At 48.8% G+C, this 19,956-nt stretch overlaps 1 protein-coding gene across 6 annotated transcripts in view; it reads left to right on the top strand.

Moving 5' to 3' along the window:
• The first annotated feature begins 5,467 nt into the window (after window positions 1–5,467).
• The window catches only part of ABCA4 (ATP binding cassette subfamily A member 4), a 140,860-nt gene continuing 126,371 nt past the window's right edge, over window positions 5,468–19,956 (top strand). For 5 of the 6 annotated variants that reach the window (XR_008426397.2, XM_053920595.1, XM_053920594.1 and 2 more), the window contains exons 1-4: window positions 5,468–5,624; window positions 13,230–13,323; window positions 14,385–14,526; window positions 17,100–17,239. Coding sequence is in view for 5 of the 6 variants with exons in the window: in XM_053920595.1 (XP_053776570.1) it covers window positions 5,559–5,624; window positions 13,230–13,323; window positions 14,385–14,526; window positions 17,100–17,239 (442 nt within the window). In the remaining variant the exon portion in view is untranslated. Of the gene's footprint in view, window positions 5,625–11,014; window positions 11,125–13,229; window positions 13,324–14,384; window positions 14,527–17,099; window positions 17,240–19,956 lie in introns of all 6 variants that reach the window. The other variant, XM_053920597.1, reaches the window with a different exon arrangement.

Below are 19,956 nucleotides of genomic sequence, written 5' to 3'. Positions count from 1 at the left end.
CCTGTTAAACTTTGCTGTGGCTCTGCTCCGTTTTCTGCTTGTGTTGCTATTGCAATTATGTACCAACCCAGGAGATTTATTCGGATACATTCCAATAGGCCACAAATAATTTTTTTTTGCCTTATGTCAGTTGGTCCAGGTGATATCCTCTCTTTGATCAATATAACTCAGATTAGTCAGGAGTCTTTCGTTTGCAATTAATAGAAGCCTAACTTGAGCTAAGTTAGGCAAAAGGGATTTTATTGGAAGGATGGGGGTGTCTCAACATCTAAATTGCCTGAAAGAAAATCAGGACAGCAGCTGTGTCCCAAGGACAGCTGGAAGCAGGCACAGCTGCAGCTGGGGCTCTGCTGTCTGCCTCGGCCTCTCCGCGCATTCCCCTCATTCCCTCTTAACTGCAGATCAGATTTCTCCCCGCGGGGGGTGCACAGCCTCGGGACCTCAGCCAGCCTGCACGGCACTTCTGTGCAAGTTAGAAAAGGAGCCGCCCCGGAGGCAGTCTCACAGTTGCAAAGTTTGGTGAGCAGAAGGCGCCTTTGTGAAAAGAAAAAGGCATTTCACTTGCTTGGATGTAGCCCTATGCCAGGGCCCAAGGTTTGGTCAGCAAAAGCAAGTGAGATGTCAGCCCAAAGTCCACTCTGCTCCTGGTACCTTTGTATGGAGTACAAACGGAATCTAGTGACTCGGCACGGGCTCTAACTTCTTATAGCTTTTGACCTTCTGTAACAATAAACTCATCTTTCTGTCAGGTCCATGGTCAAAAACTCTGCGAAGAGGCTCTGACTGGCCCAGCTAAGATCATGAATATAACCAGTCAGCTACGGCCAGGGTGCCCCTGCACCCACAGCATTGACAAGTCCACGGCAGACCTGCCCTTGGCATTGGGGTCATGCTCAGAGAAGAACAAACCAGACAGGGGGCCTGTTAGCAGTGTCTGCCCAGCCTGGGATTTATTTTCAATTAGTAACTTTCATAAACTAATGTTTACTCATTTATTATACTATCACCTTATCAAATATTATTGAATAAGTAGAGAAAATATTTATGCTACTCATGATAATTGCAGGAGTTTCATATTTTAATTACCTGATGATTTAGTTTTGAAGTTTTAGGAATAAACTTAAATTTAGAAATCAAGATTTTTTTCCATTATCTTAGTTATGATGTCTCAAAACTATCTCTATGCTTATTACATAGATTCATAATGCTTTCTACTCACCTATCCTCACTGTTTCCAAAGAAATATAATATGTTCAATGACGTATGTGGGGGATATTCAGTTTTCCTCAGCTTGTGGCAGGTGACTATCTATTGGTACTAGTTTCCTTATCATATTTATCTACACTCCAAAATCACAGTTATTCTAACTCACTTAACTTATACATTTGCCAGAGCTTTTATCCAAACAGAATTTTTTAACTATATATATTTTTTCCACTACTGAATTTTTGTTGGCAGAATAACTAGTACAAGTAACAAAACGTCTCTTCCTTGATAACAGTGCATTGCAACCCTCGGAAATAGGAACGACAAAAATCTTAAAACATCACCGTTTGTCCCGACTTCCGTGTACTTATGAAGACACACGGGTTGACATGGTTCGTCACTGAACCTCACAATTTCCGGTCCGAGTGTAGGGGTGGAGCCAGGAACCGCTGCATTCTCTGCACGTATGTCAGTTTCGGACTCACCCCACTGAGCCAGGGCAGCAATTTTCAACCTTTTTCATCTCGTGGCACACAGAAACCAATTACTAAAATTCTGCAGCACACCAAAAAATATATTGTATTTTTTGCTAATCTAACAAAAAAATTGGTATAATTTTGATTCATTCTGGATGGCTATTGTTGTGGATGGCTATTGTGTTGGCTGTTGTTTATTTGATTTTATTTGATAATCTAAGGCAAAAGAGCTCAGTGACCTCGACTACATAGTCAGGTATTGCACGTTTTAAAAATTCTCGTGGAGCACTGGTTGAAAATTGCTGAATTAGCGTTACTGGTACTAACCATAGGAACAAAATATGCAGTTATCAGCACAATTCTTGACTAATGGAATATTTTCAGAAATATTTGAGACAACTGTGAACACAGGCTTTTATTTTGATGTAAATTTTTACACAACTGTAGTTACATAGGAGAAAAAATCCACATTTAAATGAAGCTATAATATTTAAAGAGTAAGTGTCTTCAACATCACAAATCATTAGGGAAATGCAAATCAAATTTACAATGAGATACCACTCTCTACCCATTAGGATGCCTATTATAAAAGAAAACAAAACCCAGAAAATAATGAGTGTTGATGAGGATGTGGGAACACTGGAAACCTTGTGCACTGCAGATGGGAATGTGAAATGGTATCTGTGTTATAAAAAATCAGTATGATAGTTCCTAAAAAAGTGAAATACAGAATTATCATTTGAGCCCGGGCTAGTGCGATTCAGTTGGTTGGAGCATCATACTGTAAACCGAAAGGCTGTGGGTTCAATTCCCAGTCAGGGCACATGCCTGGGTTGCAGGTTCAATCCCGGCTGGGATGTGTACAGGAGACACAGCTGATATTCTCTCACATCCATTCTCTCTCTCACCCCTTTCCTCTCTCTCTGGAATTGATAAGTATATCCTCAGGGTGAGTACTAAAAAAGAATTATCGTTTGATCCAACAATTCCACTTCTGGGTGTATAGCCCAAAACACTGAAAGCAGAGACTGGAACAGCCGTGCTCCCATTTTCATCGCAGCGTTACTGACGGTAGCAAAAAGGTAAAACCAGCCCAGGCGACTATGGATCGTGAATGGATCAACAAAATGTGGTGTATACATACAGTGAACTATTATTTTTCCTTGAAAAGGAAAACATTCTGACACATGCTACAATGAATCTTGAGGATTATGGGATTATGCTAAATGAAATCAGTGAGATGCAAAAGAATAATCACATTTGAGTTATGTGGACATTTTGAGTAGTTTAATTCATAGAGACAGAATGGCAGTTGCCAGGGATAGAGGGAGGAGGAAACGGGGAGCCAGTGTTCAGTGGGTGTGTGGTTTCGGTGTTGGAAGATGACACAGTTCTGGTGACGGGTGGTGGGGATGGCTGGGCAACAGCGTGAATGAGTGTACTTAGCACTTCTGAACTGTGCGCCTAACGTGGTTAATTTTCTGTTATGTGCATTTTACCACAATAAACAAGAGGTCAATATCAGCAAATATTTGTTCAGGCAAGAATATCAACTAGATGGGTATAATGCTATTGGAGTATCATCAATTAAATTATAACAAAGTGCTCATAATTTAAGTTTTTCTTTTGTAACTCAATGAAAAGTGGGTTGTTTTTAAAACTGTGACAGAACACAACTCATACAGCTGATATCTGTGACCACAACTCTTTTCCCCTTTGGTAATGCGGAAGGAGGCGTATTCCTGCACCAGCTGTAGCTCCCCCACGGAGACCCCACGTACTCTTCAAGGTCATCATCATCCTCAAGAATCTGCCTAATCACTCCCAGGGCTTAATTAATATGCTGATCGTTCCCAAATCTGTGTCTCCATCCCAGAACTTCCACTGAATATCTCCACTCAGAGATCATCGTAGGGACCTCAAAATCAATAAATGAAATGCAAACCCACCTTCTCTCCTCCTTCCTCCTTCCTCCTCCTCTCCAGGGCCCTCCTCTGGCACTGTCCTCAGTTATGAGCAGGACCACATCGCTATTCGGCCAACCAAGCCCCAAACCCCAGCCATTCTAGCTGACTTCTTCCTCTTCCTTATCATCTGCTACCAGTAAGCTACTGTATCTCCTTCCCTCTATCACTCCAATCCCTCCCCTATTACTACTTTGCTCAGGCTCTCTGCTTCCCCCATCCATCCCATGCTGCTGCCAGGGGGAACTTACTCCTCCTGGCAGCCACTGGATTAAAATCTGCCATAGCCTCTTGCAAGATAACACCCAGACTCCTTAGCATGTAACGGGATCTGAATGATTCTGCACAGGGCTTGCTTCTGTGCACCTGTGGGCCACTCAGCGGTCACTTTACAAGTGCTCAGGAAATCTCAGAAGAATCAATAATAACCATAAGGTCTTGAATCTGGTCCCTATTTCCCCATTCTAGCCTCTTTTTTCAGCACTCCCTCCACACCCTCCACTCCATCCATGCTTCACTTCTTGTGGTTTCTCTGGGCAGGATAAGTTATTTCTGCCTCCCTTCTTCGTGCAGGATTTAAATGACCGGAACCCAGCATCGTCACGTGAGACCCTGAGCCAAATGTTTAATCCCACAGGCTTCAGGCTCCTTGTCTATAAAACGGAGTGACTACCTGCCTCACAAAATTGGAGCGAGGATATAATGAGATGGTACATGCAAAAGCAGTTTGTAAACCATAAAAGTACCATAAAATGTTATTTTGTGACTCATCAAAGCCTATCTTTAAGGCCACACCAGCAAAGTGCCTTTTTGTTTGCGTAAGTGGAGACCATCGTCCTCCTCTTGGGACCCGCCCGCCCGCCCCCCCCCCCCCCCCGACATGCACCGCCTGTAGGACCTTACGGCTTAATTTATCTAAGTTCACCTCTCATGTCTGCGACCAGACCACAGCCCCATGAAGCCCACCCCATTCCTACTCTATGGCTCTCCCTCCATCCCAGGTAGGTCAAGGGTTTAGAGTCTTTCAAAGAGAAGCAACCTCTGATTTGAGGAGTAAAGATGCAAAGTCCCCAGTGGTGAAGTACCAGGGTATCTTCTATTTGGGGTGCCCCTCAGGGTCATGGAGCAACTCCAGAGGGACACGTCCATCCAGCAACACCCCACTACAAACTGGGGTGACAGTAGCTGGCTCACCACTGCCTCTCCTCAAGCATGGCCTGTGTCAGACGTGGCTGGTCAGTCATGGGCTCTGTCCCGCTGAGCCTGCGCAGTGCCAGGCACTTTCCCAGTACAGCCCAGGTAGCCACGACTTGTGGATCAATTTTAGCACAAGTGATAAAAAGCCATTCACCATCCTCTAAGCTCAGAGATGCCCCCAAATAGCTGGCCTAAAATTACTACAGAGCAAAATAAATGGTTTTAAAAAAGGGAGAGAGACCTCAGATCTGGCGAGTGGGCTGATGGGGTGTGAAGGGGCCGTCAAACCCTGGGTGCTGGCTCAGGGCAGGCTATTGTGGAGGCCAAAGCCCAGCCCATATTTGTGCAAAGAGATTTTGTCCCACATTTTAAGGTCAGAGATTCCTTTGGTGGAGGCGGGAGCCTAAGGGTCTTGGTTTCCTATGATATGTCCCCACCTCAATCAGCTTAGTGCCCAGCTGCTTGTGTCTTCAGGTTTCTCTTTCTCTTCCTATAAAGGAGCCAGCAAAATGTCATCTTGCTTTCCTCAACAAAGGGCTTACGTGTAATTAAAAGAGATTATGCTTTCACAGGGGAAACTAGCCTCTAATCTCCCAGTGAAGGGCACCACACCCTGAGCTGGAGGCGCTCTGGCGACATTTATGTCTGTGGCTTCCCGTGAGCCTTGGCCATCTGCGGAGGGCTCTGAGTGAGCTGGTCTCCTGCGGTCACCAGCATGGGCGTTGTGAGGCAGATCCAGCTTCTGCTCTGGAAGAACTGGACCCTGCGGAAAAGGCAAAAGGTAACAGGTGCAGCCTGGGGTCTCTGAGTGTGGAGCAAATCCACAGGTGGAGACAGCAGGGCAGGTGGGAGCGGGGAGAATGAGCTATGGGTGGGCTGGTTGCCACTCAGCACCGAAGCAGTGGTTAGCTGTCTGGCTGCAGTATGAGCCTCTCGGACAAGTGTCTGGCACAGAGAGACAAGCATCTCTGTCCTGAGATGGACATTTTCCACCCGCAGCTCAGCACGGTCACGTTTAAGTCTTCTTTTGCCCTCCCTGCCTATGAACCCATTGCCCCTCCCTCCCTCCCCGGCCCCCTGGTTTTTAAACGTGCCAGTCCAGTCCATGCACCCTTGAGCACTCATGCTGTGCAGTGGAAAGAACCTAAGTCCTGAAGAGCAGGCTCAACAGAAAGCCACACTCTGAGAGCGTCCCAGCTCAGTAGCACTGTATGGCATCTGTTCTACAGGGCATACTGGTTTTTCACATCCTGACATTTCTGAAGTTGGAAGGCAACTCACAATCAAGTGACAGTTTAACCAGACACATTTAATTCTTCCGTAGTGTGCAAAAAAAAAAAACAAAACTACATTTTATAATTGATGGTGTTTTAGATCCAGTGAGATGCAACACCTTATCAACCATCACAGACATTCACTGAGCCCCTTCAGTGAGCTGCTGCGGGACTGGGCTGGACCAGGGGCTAAAAGCATAAGACACAGACTCCACCCTGGACTCACTTCCAGCTCAGCTGGAAGAACACGAAGTATGTTTTGAGATAAAAGCAATAAAAGGGGCTTAGACCAAATATCCTCTGAGAACTCCAGGCAAGAGCCTCAGGAAATCAGAGCACCCTAAATAGGCTTCTAAGTTGTTTCTGGAAAGGGATAAAGAGTGAATCTATAACTCTAAGGAGAGATGCACTTTGCCACAGGCTTGCAGAGTCATGCCAATGTCAAATGACTAAAGGAGCTGAAAGGGGAAGGGGGAGAGGGCGAGGAGTGGGCAGGGCTGAGCTTAGAAAGACAGCAGCCAGACAAGGAAGGAGGACAGGGGGGAACATCTGCTGTGGGGAAGAAGACAATGGGTTTGTTCCCAGCCCTGATTCCAGAGGGATTTATATAGGCAGGACAGGGTTTTCCTGGGTGTTGGAAGGAAATGTGAGAGAAGAAAGGACCCAACTGTGGAACATCTGGAGTGTCTCAGTCAGAGAGAATTCAATATAAAAATGTGTTTGCTAAATACAAAGCTGGTGGCTGAGAGGGTAAACTAGAACTCCAAGATGTCATGGAGGTAGCAATGGCAGGACACAGCTACAGCCGAGAGAACCAAGGGGAAAACGTGGAATTAAGACTTGGAAACAGCCCTGTCCTGGTGGCTCAGTTGGTTGGAGCGTCTTCCTGTACCCTAAAAAGGTTGTGAGTTCAATCCCCAGTCAGGGGCAAGTACGGGAGGCAACCGACCGATGTTTCTCTCTCATCGGTGTTTCTCTCTCTCTCTCCCTCTTTCTGAAATCAATAAAAAATATCCTTGGATGAGGACAGAAAAAAAAGAGAGACCTAAAAACACAGAAGAGAGGTTGGTGGAGTTGAGACTCAGACCTCCAAGGATGGGGTGCATGAGGCTGCTACCAGGGTCTCTGTGCCTGGGCTCGGGTCCGGACCCATGAGGAGGGGGCCCAGGCTGACTAGTGGGTTTGGACCGAGGGCCAACTGCTTAATAACAAACACAGAAGGGAGCAAGAGACACGATCCAACCACATGCACAGATGGTCTTCTTCTGTGTGTGGCTTAGGCAGCATTTGGGAGGCCGGAGGGGAAGCCAAGTTAGAACCTGCTCATCTGCAGGAAACACCTCTGTCCTCAGGCTGCTTTCCTTTGTCAAAACTGGTGTATTCTTCAAATTTCAGTTTCAGTTATTTGTTGCCCCCAGGCAACAGTAGACAGAGACCCAACCCCTTGCTTCTAGAAGTTTCCCTTCTAGAATGAATACAGACAAAACTTAAACAAGACTCGTTCTTAAATTCATTTATGTGTTCCTTCAATCAACAAATACTTAATAATTGGCAGGCGCTGTGCCAGGTGCTGGGTACACAATGGCAACCAAGAAAACCAGCCCACAGCTCTTGCCTGCATGAGAGCCTGTGCAACGCACCCAGGAGAGCCAACGTACCAGTTTCCCCTACTCTCTCTCTTTTCCATAAGAAATTAAGGTTCTCACTTAATTTTATTCAACAAAAAATATACCCAAGGACTATGGCTGCTGGCCTGAAATGCTTACATGCTGGTGGCAAGCATGTTGCTGTTGCAGAGATGAACCCCATTTTCAAAGACAGGATTTGGCTAGGAGCCCCTCACAGTTTCTGTTCCCTTTCCCTGGTGTTGGTGGGTGTCCCCTCTTCTGGGACTCTGTCCTCTCTGCTCCTCTCAGAGGAGCACACTGACAACCCCTCTCCAGTGAGATGGGGGCTTCCTGGTGGAGGACCTAGGCTGGGGGAATCTCCCAGGATGCACCTAGTCTGGGCTGACATTCCTTTGATGCCATCGAGATGGCCTGGTCATTGAAATCCCTTGTCTGACGTGCCTCCAGCCCTCTTCCCCACTGCTAACACATTCCAGGAATTTGTAGGATGTCTGGGTAAGGATGGAGGCATCCCCCACAGCCCTCAGTATCTCTGGGAGGAGTGGTTCTGCCCTAAGCTTTTGGTTCTTCTGGAAGCTTCTGCCTCCACAAAATGGTAACTTTAGGAAAAAAGAGAAAAAATACAACACACTCAGCCCATAACTCAGCTCCTAGGTTAATTTCTCAAGCTTCCACGGTTTCGGGTGTTTACTATCATGAACAAGAGCAAAAACAGACAGTAAATTTCCCCATGCCTCCTCTCCCAGTCCCTAAGAGCATAAGATAGAAATCCTCAGATGTTTCTCCTTCCCTTTTTTTCTTCCTCTGTTAACATTTATCAAGTACAATATTAGTGTCTGGCACTGAACTGTCACCTCATTTAACCCTTGCCTCAATTCCATGAGAGAGACGCCACTGTTGTCCCCATGGGTACTGACGAGGCCATTAAGGCTTCAGAGAATGCTATTGACGGGCGGGTGGACGGGCCCTGGGACTCCAGGCCAGGCAGGCATGGCTGTTACCCCAGGCTGTGCCCACATATTAAGCCCTTTCAAGAGGCTGGCCATGGAGACCACAAAGATAGGGTGGCCATCTCATTTTTCACCCCAACCAAGGCACTTATGAAAGTGAAAGTGGGTGCCATTAACCTACTAACAATTGCACTAGAACGACAAATGTGAACTAGCACTGGCCTGGCAAACTGGGCTGTGTGGTCACCCTATACCTCCTATGTGGTTAGGTGAGCTAGGCATCGCCCCTGCTCTCATGGAATTTGGAGCCAGGCGCAACTGCTAAGCAAAATGACATGAGCAACAGTGGAGCAGAATGAAGCCCAGGGTGGGAGGTGAGGACAAGCTCTGGGGTCTCAGAGGAGAAACCGGGGTTGGCCCAGGTGAGAGAAGACTTCTCAAAGAATTTATCCCTTGAACGTGTATTTTCAACAACAAGAGATCTCTGCACTGTCCAGGACAAATGCACATTCACCCGTATTTGCAATGGGCCAGGCACTGGCAGAGAGGTTTTATAAAACTCATTAGATTTCTCTCAGCTCCTGAGAGCTCACAGCCTAAGGGCCCCTTGGTGGCATCCCCCAGTCCCAGCTTCCATGCCAGCGAAGGATGTTTGGGGGAGGCCTGAGGACTTGTGAGAATAGGGAGCTTATCATTTCCAGGAACTGGGTACAGCTATGGCCCTTGGTCTCAGGCCCAGTATTAGGCAAGGAGAACTTGGCAGGTGCAGGGAGGCTGGGCAGCCAGCTCCAAGTGCACCCAGGTCCTGGGTCAAATTCGTCCAGCCTAAGAATCCCGTCTGGGCTCTGGGTGCAGCAGGGGGATCACATGCTCATTTCAAGACTTGCTTACCCACTTCTAAATTGAAAACAGAGTAGGAGGGAAAAAATCCAACTGGCCAAGATTTAAAAACTACAAGAACAACTCTGCCCTTCCCTGGGACCCCTCCTCCCCCATGTAGGTTGAGTGGTGAGAGAGGGGGAGGGGAAGCAAAAAAAGAACAAGGAAATACCAGTTTGGGGGAAAAAAATTTCCACCAGCCCCTTCTGAGTTCGGCTGAGCTTAATTAAAGCTACAGACATGTTTAAAGGGAAGGGGTGGGGGTAGCCAGAGCTGCTCTGAAAACATGCTTTTAATTACGCTGCGGAATTTCCCTCCGGGGTATGCCCTGCACAGTTGAGCATCGAGGACAAGGATGCCGCTCTGGGGCGGTGATGAGCACGATTCTGGGGGAGGGAGAAGGGGTTGTTGTGAGGACCTGCTGGGCAGGAAAGGAATTGCCAGTGGTCTTTTTGCAGGGAGTGAAGTGTGAAATGCAGCCCCTGCAAAACAAACGCTCCCAGAGTTAGAACAATAACAATGACATCCCCAAAAATGTTTTTCAAAGATTCCTAACCACTACCTATGCCAGTGGTCCTCAGCCCCAGCTGCACCTTTGGAGGTGTAATTACCTGAGAGGTGTAAGAAACCAAACTGATGTCCCACAATCAGAGGTGCCGGTGGAATTAATCTGGGCTAACTTCCTAAGCTCCCCACAGGATTCCAGGACACAGCCACAGGAGAACTGCAGACCTAGGTCAAGGAAGGGGGCACGGAGGGGCAGGGATGCAGGCAGAGACCAGCAGCCCTAAGTCTGAGATAAGGCGAAGAGGAGCACCTGCCAAGCCCCACTTGCCCTAGGGCCAGGCAAAGACTGAAGGAGGAATGGAGAATTCGGATCTGGCCACCCACTGATGGGAGGGCTTCCAATCACAGTGCCTCGCAAAGACCAGATACTTCAAAAACACAAGCAGGGGTGAGGGAGTGAGGGAGTGAGGGAGCGAGTGGATGAGAGAGTGTGTCACTAACACTGCAGAGAGGGCTGAGATGCAGGAGCTTGGGCCTGGGAATTTTATCCCTGGGAAAGGTAGGTCAGTCTGGCTGACACCTCCCCTGGTTCAAGCCACCCTAGCATACGGAGTCGGGGCGGGGGCAGGGGGACAGTCGGTGGTCAGTTTCTCAGGAAACCCTGTGCTTCCAAACCGGCAAATGAGCAGTTCTGAACCCAGGAAAGGAGAAAGGGAAGAAACATGAATGTGAGTGGAGGCCTAAGAGCTTGCAGATGACTTTAATTGTATCTCCTGGCTCTTCGGCCTTTGCGAGGTGTTGTCACCTACAGTGTCCCTGTGGTCCCAGTGAGAGGTGAGAGTCAATAATAAATGACTTGTGTTTATTGAATGTTACCTTGGGTCAGATTCTGCTTCAGGGGTTTCATGCGGTGAATTCATTTCATCCTCACAGCTGCCCTGGGGGGCGGGTCCTGGCATGACCACGTTACAGAGGAGACCCTGAGGCACCGAGAAGTTGAACAGGTGACCTGATGTCCTACAGCTAACAGGGAGCAAAGCCAGGTGTAAACCTCAGTACTGGCACACTCTTAACCTTCGGTGTAAACTGTAGGACAAAACGGTCCCATTCCACAGATGAGAAAACTGAGACTCAGATATTAAGCAAGTGCAAAAGTGATTCTTAACCCAGATCTGCCCTGGCCCAAACCAGCATCGATGTCGACAAAGCAGAGTCCTCCCAGATAGACTGGCTGCACGGAAGGAGACTGACTCTCTCGACAGAAGCCCAGGTTGCAGGCAGCTGTCTTAACGGAGTCCAATGTGCAGAGTCTAGACCGGTTGTCTCGTTTTCTTGGTAAAGACAACAGGAACAACTTCCGGTTTCCTTGTTTGCACCCATTACTCACAATGCTAACTCGCCAGACTTGCTTCCCAACCTTAGCAACAGGGAGGACCTGGGATGGAAGGTGTGAAGCTGGTGCAGTTTGTTAAATCTGAACACTGTTGGTGACCCTGAGACTCTGTGTCACCTCCAGCTTTCCTGGAGGGGCCTCCTAGACCAGGCCTGACAAAGGCTCACTCGTTCCATATTTATTAGACACCTACTTGGGAGCCCAGCCCTGTGGTGGGTGCTAGAATCACGGTAGTGACGAGGATAGATGTGGTCCCTGCCCTCAGGAAGCTTACCACCAGTGAGAGGGCCACATACCTGAAGGAGTAGTGAGTGACCCTGGCCCACCACGAGCAATAAGACGGGAAGTGTGGGCTGCTGTGGGAACAGTTGGGCTGGGCTGGTGAGAGCAGAGTGTGAGCAGTGAGATGGGGTCACTGGGGAGGAGGCTCCGTCCCTCTTCCCCTGATTTGCATACCCAGAAGGAACTGCCACATTCCAATGGTTTTCAAGTGTGCTTGGGGTCAGTCCCTTTAACACTGGATGGGAACTGTTCAACCTTGGTGTTTTGCCTTCTTGTGGGAGAATGTGTAGGGGGAACCCTGAAAAATGAGTGCCTTAAGGAAAATCTATTATTCTTTCTTCTTCCCATAATATCTGGTGTTTCCTCTAACACATCCTCCCTAGACATATTTTGAGTAAAACATTCTGTAATAAGTTACACCACCATAATCACCACCTGCCCTAAACAGTTTTGGCTTTGTTTTCTTCAATGCATTTTCCTTTTTTCCTCATTGACTTACGTTATGATTTGTGCAATGATAGCTTTGCTGCCGGCAGACCTTATGGAGGGAAAAGAACAAACACTTATGAGCACCTGGTATGGTATCCACAGTTTTGCTGAGAGTTTAAGAACATTTTTTGGAAGGAACAACAAATGGTTAATGATCACGCTAATAGCCCCTACCTGATCTGTATATATTTAAGTCTCTGTTCTTAGCCACCTGCTTAAGTTTTTTCAATCTTACGCCTTTCCTTCCTAAGGTCCCTGGAACAGGGGTCAGGTTGAAGAGCTATTACACCAGTTCACACCCTCTCTTCCTCCCATCCCCCCACAACCCCATCCTCATACGCCATGCCTCAGAGTGTGGGCTGCAACAACCAGCGAGTTCTTCCTCTGGAGTCAAGAGTCCTTAAACTCTAAATTGAACCTAAACTTAAAACCAACGTTCAACTATAGGCTCATAGCAGCAACGTCTTCCAGTGTTGTAAAAACCCACAACAGCACGTCCTGCGTGTTGCCTCTATTTTAGAAAACTGCATTCAGCCCTGGCTGGTGTGGCTCAGTGGACTGAGTGCTGGCCTGTGAACCAAAAAGTCACCGGTTCGATTTCCAGTCTAGGGCACAAGCCTGGGTTGCAGGCCAGGTCCCCAGTGGGGGATGTGAGAGAGGCAACCACACAGTGATGTTTCTCTCCTCTCTTTCTCCGACCCTTTCCCTCTCTAAACATAAATAAATAAAATCCTTAAAATAAAATAGAGGCAACATGGGGCCCAGAGGGACACCATGTCTTGCTGGGCTAATGCATCGTAGTAGAGGTAGTATGGGAGAAGGGATACGAAAGGAGGTCCTTTAGGAACTATCCAAAGTCCCATCGCATAGACAGGTGCTGAGATGAAGTGTCTCTTTTCTGGGTATGCTTCCTATAATCTCTTAGCATCACTAGTCTCTGTCTTTTTGTTCACTGATCTTTCTCTTTTTGTTCTGTTTATCCAGGTTCGCTTTGTAGTGGAACTCACGTGGCCTTTATCTTTATTTCTGGTCTTGATCTGGCTAAGGAATGTGAACCCACTCTACAGCAAACATGAATGTAAGCACAATGGGGCAGCCTCGGCAGACCCGGAGGTCCGATCCTTTCGTTTAGACAGGTCTTGGGGGTGGGGTGCCAGGGTCATATCTGCTCATTGTCGCTCCGTGCCTCCCATGCAGAAAACAGAGATTCGTCAGTGTTACCCAAACTAATCGTTTATTCTTACACATTCTACGCAAATACTTGTATGTGGTTACTAACGAATTGTGATTCTTCTTTGGTTTTGTTTTTGAGCCCTAAACTGTAACTAGTATTTAAAGGGAGTAGAGTATAGATGACTTCTCTAAAATATTTTGGAGACCAATTTAGGGTTATATTATACACAGTGCTAGAGAAAAATAAGAAAAAGGGATGCTATAACAATCATGCTTAATAAAATGTTATTTCTTCGGCCCCAGAGGTGTCCTGGGGTCCAGGATGAGCCTGTGAGCACCTCTCTTACACCACGTCCCTCTGGTTTGTGGGCAGGGGCACATCATCTCCCTCCAGGCAGCTGATAGGAGACCTCAGGGGTTATGCAAAGGGCTCAGTCCTCTCTTCTTGCTCCTCACCCTATTCTCCCTGAGTTCTAATACCCAAGTTTTGATCCATTCCATTGACCCCTCCATCCTGACACAAGGAGCCTGGAATCTGCGAGCTTCCTGCCTGCCTGGGTGCAGGTGCTCGTAGGAAGGAACAGGTGAACCTCTTCTCCTCAAGCGTCAGCAACTTGTGGAGGCCTTTGAGTGAACATCCCTTCCCCCTCCCACCATGAAATGATGAGCTCGCTTCTGTCCCACCCCCCTTTGCTGCACTTCCATCTATGCCTCTGTTAGAACATTTGTCTGTCTTCTACTGTACTGACAGCTTGAGAGAAGAGAACCTACCTCCGGGACCCGGCGCAGGGTCTGCCATGCATAGATGCTCCTGCTTCTTAAATGTCGGTGAATGAAGCAAAGCCCCAGAGGGGCAGACTCCTTCCTGAGGAGGCCCCAGTCCCCGACCCCAGCACCCCCCCTCCCAGGCCTTCATCCCACTGGGTCTGGAGGACTAACTTCTTGTCTTCGTTTCCTGTCTTAAAGGCCATTTTCCCAACAAGGCGATGCCCTCAGCAGGAATTTTGCCATGGCTCCAGGGAATTTTCTGCAATGTGAACAATCCTTGTTTTAAAAGTCCCACCCCGGGAGAATCTCCTGGAATTGTGTCAAACTATAACAACTCCATGTAAGTGTTGCAATTTCTACCTTACGGGGGAGGAAGCTGTACACCCCTTTGTTCCCATCACATGCCGGAGCGCACGTGTGCACACACACAGAGCGTGTAATACTGAATAAAGGTTTTCGTGGCTTGCTGAACCCTTGAGCTCGTAGGAGTGGGGCCTGGTTCCTCTCTGGAGCATTCTGTTAGCTGTCAGGGCACTTGGGGGAAGAGCTTCAAACTAAGACCACAGGACATGATTTCTTGGTCCTTCTGTTTCCAAGATGTGACCTGAAGTCTGATGGCAGTACCCTGCTGAGTGAGACGTGTCCATGGCCTCTGGGTTATCTGTCTCCCTGGGTGGAGTCACTGAACAAGAAAAATTCAGTTTTCCTTCTGTTGCCTTAAATCACTGCTCCCCTGGCCAACCTGACAGACCCTGTTTCTCTGAAAGCCTCTCGGCCAGTGTCCAGTTGGGCAGCACACACTCTAGCACTGGAACGGCAGACAGAAGATTAACCCAGCCCCTGACAAGGATGGCTCGAAAATTCGTGAAGCATTCTTTAAAAAAAAAAAAAAAAAAAAAAAGGCTTTCCTGGAAATCTAAAGGTTAAGAAAAATGTCAGAGAATATTTTAAGGGTGAATTAAATAAGATTTACAAGATGAAGTTTGCTCCCTGGGAGAAAAGGACAAATTCCAAGTCCTCTCTTGTAGATGCCATCAGCTCCCTTGGGCGGCAGAATCCGAGGCTGTGGCTGGAGGGCGGCGGTTCTAAGCCGGTGGGGCTGCAGACCGTTCCAAGAAACTGATGGGAACTGATGGTCCTTCTTCCAAGAAAAATGAGCACAGAGACACAAAACATGACGTTGATGTCAGGGGACTTGTGGACTTCAGGTTAATGACTTCTGGTCTGGAGTCGAATTTCAAGTCCAATCCCATAGGAAGAAAGTCTACCTCTGGGATTCCCTTTCAGAGGTGGGAGGGCATGATGTGAGTGTGTCCTACAGACAGAGGCTCAGGGATGAGGGTGGGGCTGGCCTTCACCCGCTGGGCTGAACCTGAGCTGCAGCCTGTGAGGCTTACACCCGAGAGTCACCAACAAGGGCTTGTAGAGTGGACCTCAACCAAACACCAAGTTGGATGGAAACTGAGGTATTTTGTTACTTCAGTTTTTCCTCTGGATATAATTCCTCCAGGACAAAACTATATTTTGGCTGAAAAAAAAACCCAAACCATTTAGTAAGCTAGCCTAATGCTTAGAGGTGGCCTTGCCCACCGGGAACAAACTGTGGCTGCTTTTGCCCTACGATGGTAGAGTTGAGTAATTGTGACAAAATCATGGTCCGAGAGCCTGTAATATGTAACTGTTCGCTGACCCCTGCATTACAGAAAGGTAGAAGAGGAAACACCTGTCTTTCTAGGACAGCCAGGAGGTGACATTTTAGCTGGGCTCCCGAGGCCACAAACACTTCCAGGAGTCTGTAATTTACAATCTACACTTTCAGCCTGAGTCTCTTTGAAGTGCCTGAGAAGAAACACCTACCCATCTGGAGAGATGCCATGGGTTCCATGGTGGGATGGGGGAGCCCTGGAGACTTCTCAGTGAGGCTAGATGGAGCTTTGATGGGACTGGTACGGCAGTACCTGTGGAGTGAAGGGTGAGACTTGGGGGAGGGGGGCTTCGGACTCCAGTGTATGCTCAGCATTTGAACTAGGAATCTGGGTTTCACATTCCACACATACATTATAGGTGGAATATAGGCTTATTCAAGGGTCTTTTGCATGCAAGACACAAAAACCCCTTTTAAACAAGTTGAAGTCCCTGAGGAAAATATATGATTTGGACACTAGACCTTCTCACAAGCCAAGGTGCTACAGTCAGGTATCAGGAGGGGTGGAACGAGAACTGAAGGGCCGTCAGAGCTGCCGTCTGCCATCTGGGCCTGCGAAGTCTGGTCTCTTTGCCTCTCTCTGGGCATCCACATCATTTGCCTCTTCACGGACCAGTGTCTCCTGCTTCCCAATGCCCAGGCTGGTGCTGGCTGTTCAGTTCACAGCACCCTGCCTCTGGCAATCAGAAGAGCATCCTTGAATATAATTTAAATTCCTGGGAACAAATCTGATTGGCCTGGCTTCATTCCCCTTGTCCAATCAGCCTTGGCAGAGGTGTGTCTGCACACATGCAGGGAGGAACCTGTGGATTAAGTATGGCTGTCAGACCCTCCCCCTATAAGTGGCTGGAAGGGCAGGTCTCAGTGAAATGGGTGATAGTTGGGAAGAACCTCCAGTAATAGCTACTAATATCCTGCTTAAAGCCTCTCTGGATAGAAGACACCTAGAGAGTGGGGTTGAGAGGTGACCTGGCCCTGCCAAAGTTGGAGGACTGAAGGAATCGCTCACTGCCCCTGTCTGCTATCCTATGGGTATTCAATATAAAGAAATAAAAATATCATTCTCCTTTTGCCTTGGCACTGTTATAAGATACATAATGTAGTAGCTAGGACAAGCAGGTGGTATCTTTAAAAATTGCACAAGGTGGTATTATCACTATGAGAATGACAGCTATGTCCTTACTGACGAGGCCTTGTTTTTCTCCCAGCTTGGCAAGGGTGTATCGAGATTTTCATGAACTCCTCATGGATGCACCAGAGAGCCGGCAGCTTGGCCGTGTTTGGACAGAGCTTCGCACCTTATCCCAACTCATGGACACCCTCCGAACTCACCCTGAGAAAATTGCAGGTAAGGTGGGCTTTGGTGTTCTCAGCCATCAGTCGCCTCTCACCTGTCTCATACATCAGAGACACTCAAGATACAGGGAAGAGAGGGGAGATGTGGTCAGAAAAGACACTAGAGGAGGCAGGAAGGAATGGGAGCTAGAGGGGACGCGAGTCTCACTTTGGCGAGGACTCCTCTTCTCAACAGCCTAGAAGGTAGGAGGTTGGGAAGAAGGACCAGCAAGCTCTTACCCAGGTAAGTCCAGAGACAGGAAGGAACACACCAGGACAGCGTGTGCTCTGGGACGTAGGAGGCTAGGCTGAGTGCTAGGAGCAGGGAAGAGGGGTTTTCAGAGTAAGGTGAAGGGGTAGGAAGCTTCCACAGAGTCCTAGAGAGCAAACGTCCTAACCAGGAAGATGTGTCCCGATGCCAAGTAGCATTAAGGAGTCGGGGGGGGGGGGGTGGAGCAGAGAGCATGTGTTTTGATTTCTTCTAGTAATATTCAGCACCCCAAGCCCAAGGCAGAGAAGGTACAGAGTTGGGGGATACAGAGCAGAGGTTTGAGGGGGGCATAGAGAGTCCAGGAGGCAAGGGGGTCGAGGGTGGTGTTGAACTACACGTCAAGTCCAGGATGCATTAGGATGGACAAGAAGACAGAAGTGCCGAAATGGGCCAGGGAATAATGGGGGAACAGGCCAGGAGCTAGAGATCTCAGGGGGTTTCATGACCCTGTTTAAGGGCTGAGAAAATGAGCTGGATGAAAGGATTGATGGCTGTGGTCAGAAAATGAAGCACATGAATTCAAGATTTCAAAGGCAGGCAGGACAGGCGAGAACAAGCCCCCAGGTGGGCCATGGTGGTTGAAGCGCAGCAGAGGTGACAATGTGATTGATGAGGAGGTGAAGGAAATGAGAGGCCAGGCTGGGTGGATAGGAGAACCCCTTGGAGTGGGGAACAGTGAGCAGAAAGGTGGAGGAGCTCCCACCCCAGACCCCTCCTCCCAGAAGGAAAACAGAAACAAACAAACCCAACCCCGGCAACCACTCTGACAGTCCTTAAAGCACAGGTGGATGTAGTGTAGGCGATGTGTTTGCAGGAGGCTCCACTGCAGACAGCCCAAGGGACTGGATGGGGCAACAGCCTGCCCCCTCCTCCCCCACCCCCGAACCGGAACCATCCGCAGGGAGGGAGCCAGGCCCGCAGGAACCCCAGGCTCGCTGCAGCCCAGGGCTGGAGAGCAAAGGCTGCTGGTGCGGGGAAGATGGGTCAGGGAGTGGGGCTGAGAGCCTGAGAAGGAAGCAGTGTGGATCTGGGAGATGTCTGCTCCTAGGATGGGGGTAAGGGTGGGAGGTGATGCCCTCGGGATGACTTTAGAGAACGGCAGGGATGAGGAAAGGGCCTACCAAGGGCACTGGCGGGGCTGGTAGCACAGCTCCTACTCGGTTCCAAACAAGCTGGAACGGGTCAGTCCCAGCAGCCTCACTGCGCGGCCCAGCCGACACACCGCAGACCTTTGGCGAGTGACCCCCTAGCCAGGCGCGGAGCTGGTCCCTGGCGGTGGGCATGGGTCAGACAGTGTTCGCCCGCTCCCCGGGCAGAAGTGAAAGGACTGCGTGCGCAGTGACCACCTGTGTAGAGCGGGGGGCAGGTGGAGCTTCAAGAGCTCAGGGGAGTCGGGAGGGGAAAGTTCTCCAAGGAGGGTCTGATCCTCCTCCCATCGGCCACCTTCTCCCTTCACCCCCCATTGGAGCAATAAAGGACAGGGGTCTGCTCAGGAGGGACTTTCAGATTACTTCATTACGTTCCAGTTGTTTCAAAAATAGTAACGTGTATACTTCATGTAGTAAAACCAAACTACAAATGCTGTGTCTTTTGCTGCTTTGGGTGGAAGAATTTACTTAGCTGGAGCTTGCAGGACTAAGCTTTTAGTCCTCTGAGCACAATCTGCATTTTAGTAGCAAGAAAAAAAGGGTGGGACCAGCAGAAAGCCCTTTTTTCCCTGAGGCTAAGCAGCAGAAGACAAAATGGCTGTCTGAGCCTTGTTCATCCAGCAGAAATTTCATTTCGGTGTTTGACCCTCACCTGGAGTCTGGCTGGGAGGGAGTGTAAAGGAAGTCACTTCAAACCTCAGCTTCTCTGTGGCCTTCACAGTGTGTGCATGAGAACCAAAAATCACTGCCTCCCAACCCCAAAGCGGGACGCGTTCTGAACTGGCACACAGGTGGTTCCTCCTGCAGACCTGCAGGCTTTGGGGGAAAATCGCTGAACAACAGCAGCTTCGGAGGTCTGGGCAGGCCGGGTCGGGCAAGGCCAGCCCAAGCCCCCGAAGAACTTTGGGGCTGGGAACAGAAACTCTTAGTGGCCTTTTGGGGGAGAGAGGGGGAAGGAGACCATCCCCAAGTAAAGTTTGGGACACTGTCTCTGAAGGAATTCCAGGCTGGGGACTGAAGTACGCCATACGCACTGCAGACTGTTTCAAAATCTGTCCCAGAGTCACCTGGACCACTGCTCCCTGAGAACGTCAAATCCTCGGCCCCAAGCTGCAGTGGAGCGTTAAGCCTTTGAAAGCGCGGTGGCGGCTGTCACTGGTGTGTGCTTTTGCCAGTCAGCTCCCCAGTCACCTGGGAAAGTATGCTGATGGCTGACCAGGCGGCATTTTCCTTTCCCGCAAACCTGTAGTACAGCATTCTCAACAGGGGAAGATGAATGGTTAAAGGCAGACACGAAGCCCCCTCCCCTCT

This window comes from Desmodus rotundus, chromosome 3 (genome assembly GCF_022682495.2).
Source record: "Desmodus rotundus isolate HL8 chromosome 3, HLdesRot8A.1, whole genome shotgun sequence".
In the NCBI taxonomy this organism is placed as follows: Eukaryota; Metazoa; Chordata; class Mammalia; order Chiroptera; family Phyllostomidae; genus Desmodus; species Desmodus rotundus.
This window is presented reverse-complemented; position numbering and strand designations above follow the sequence as displayed.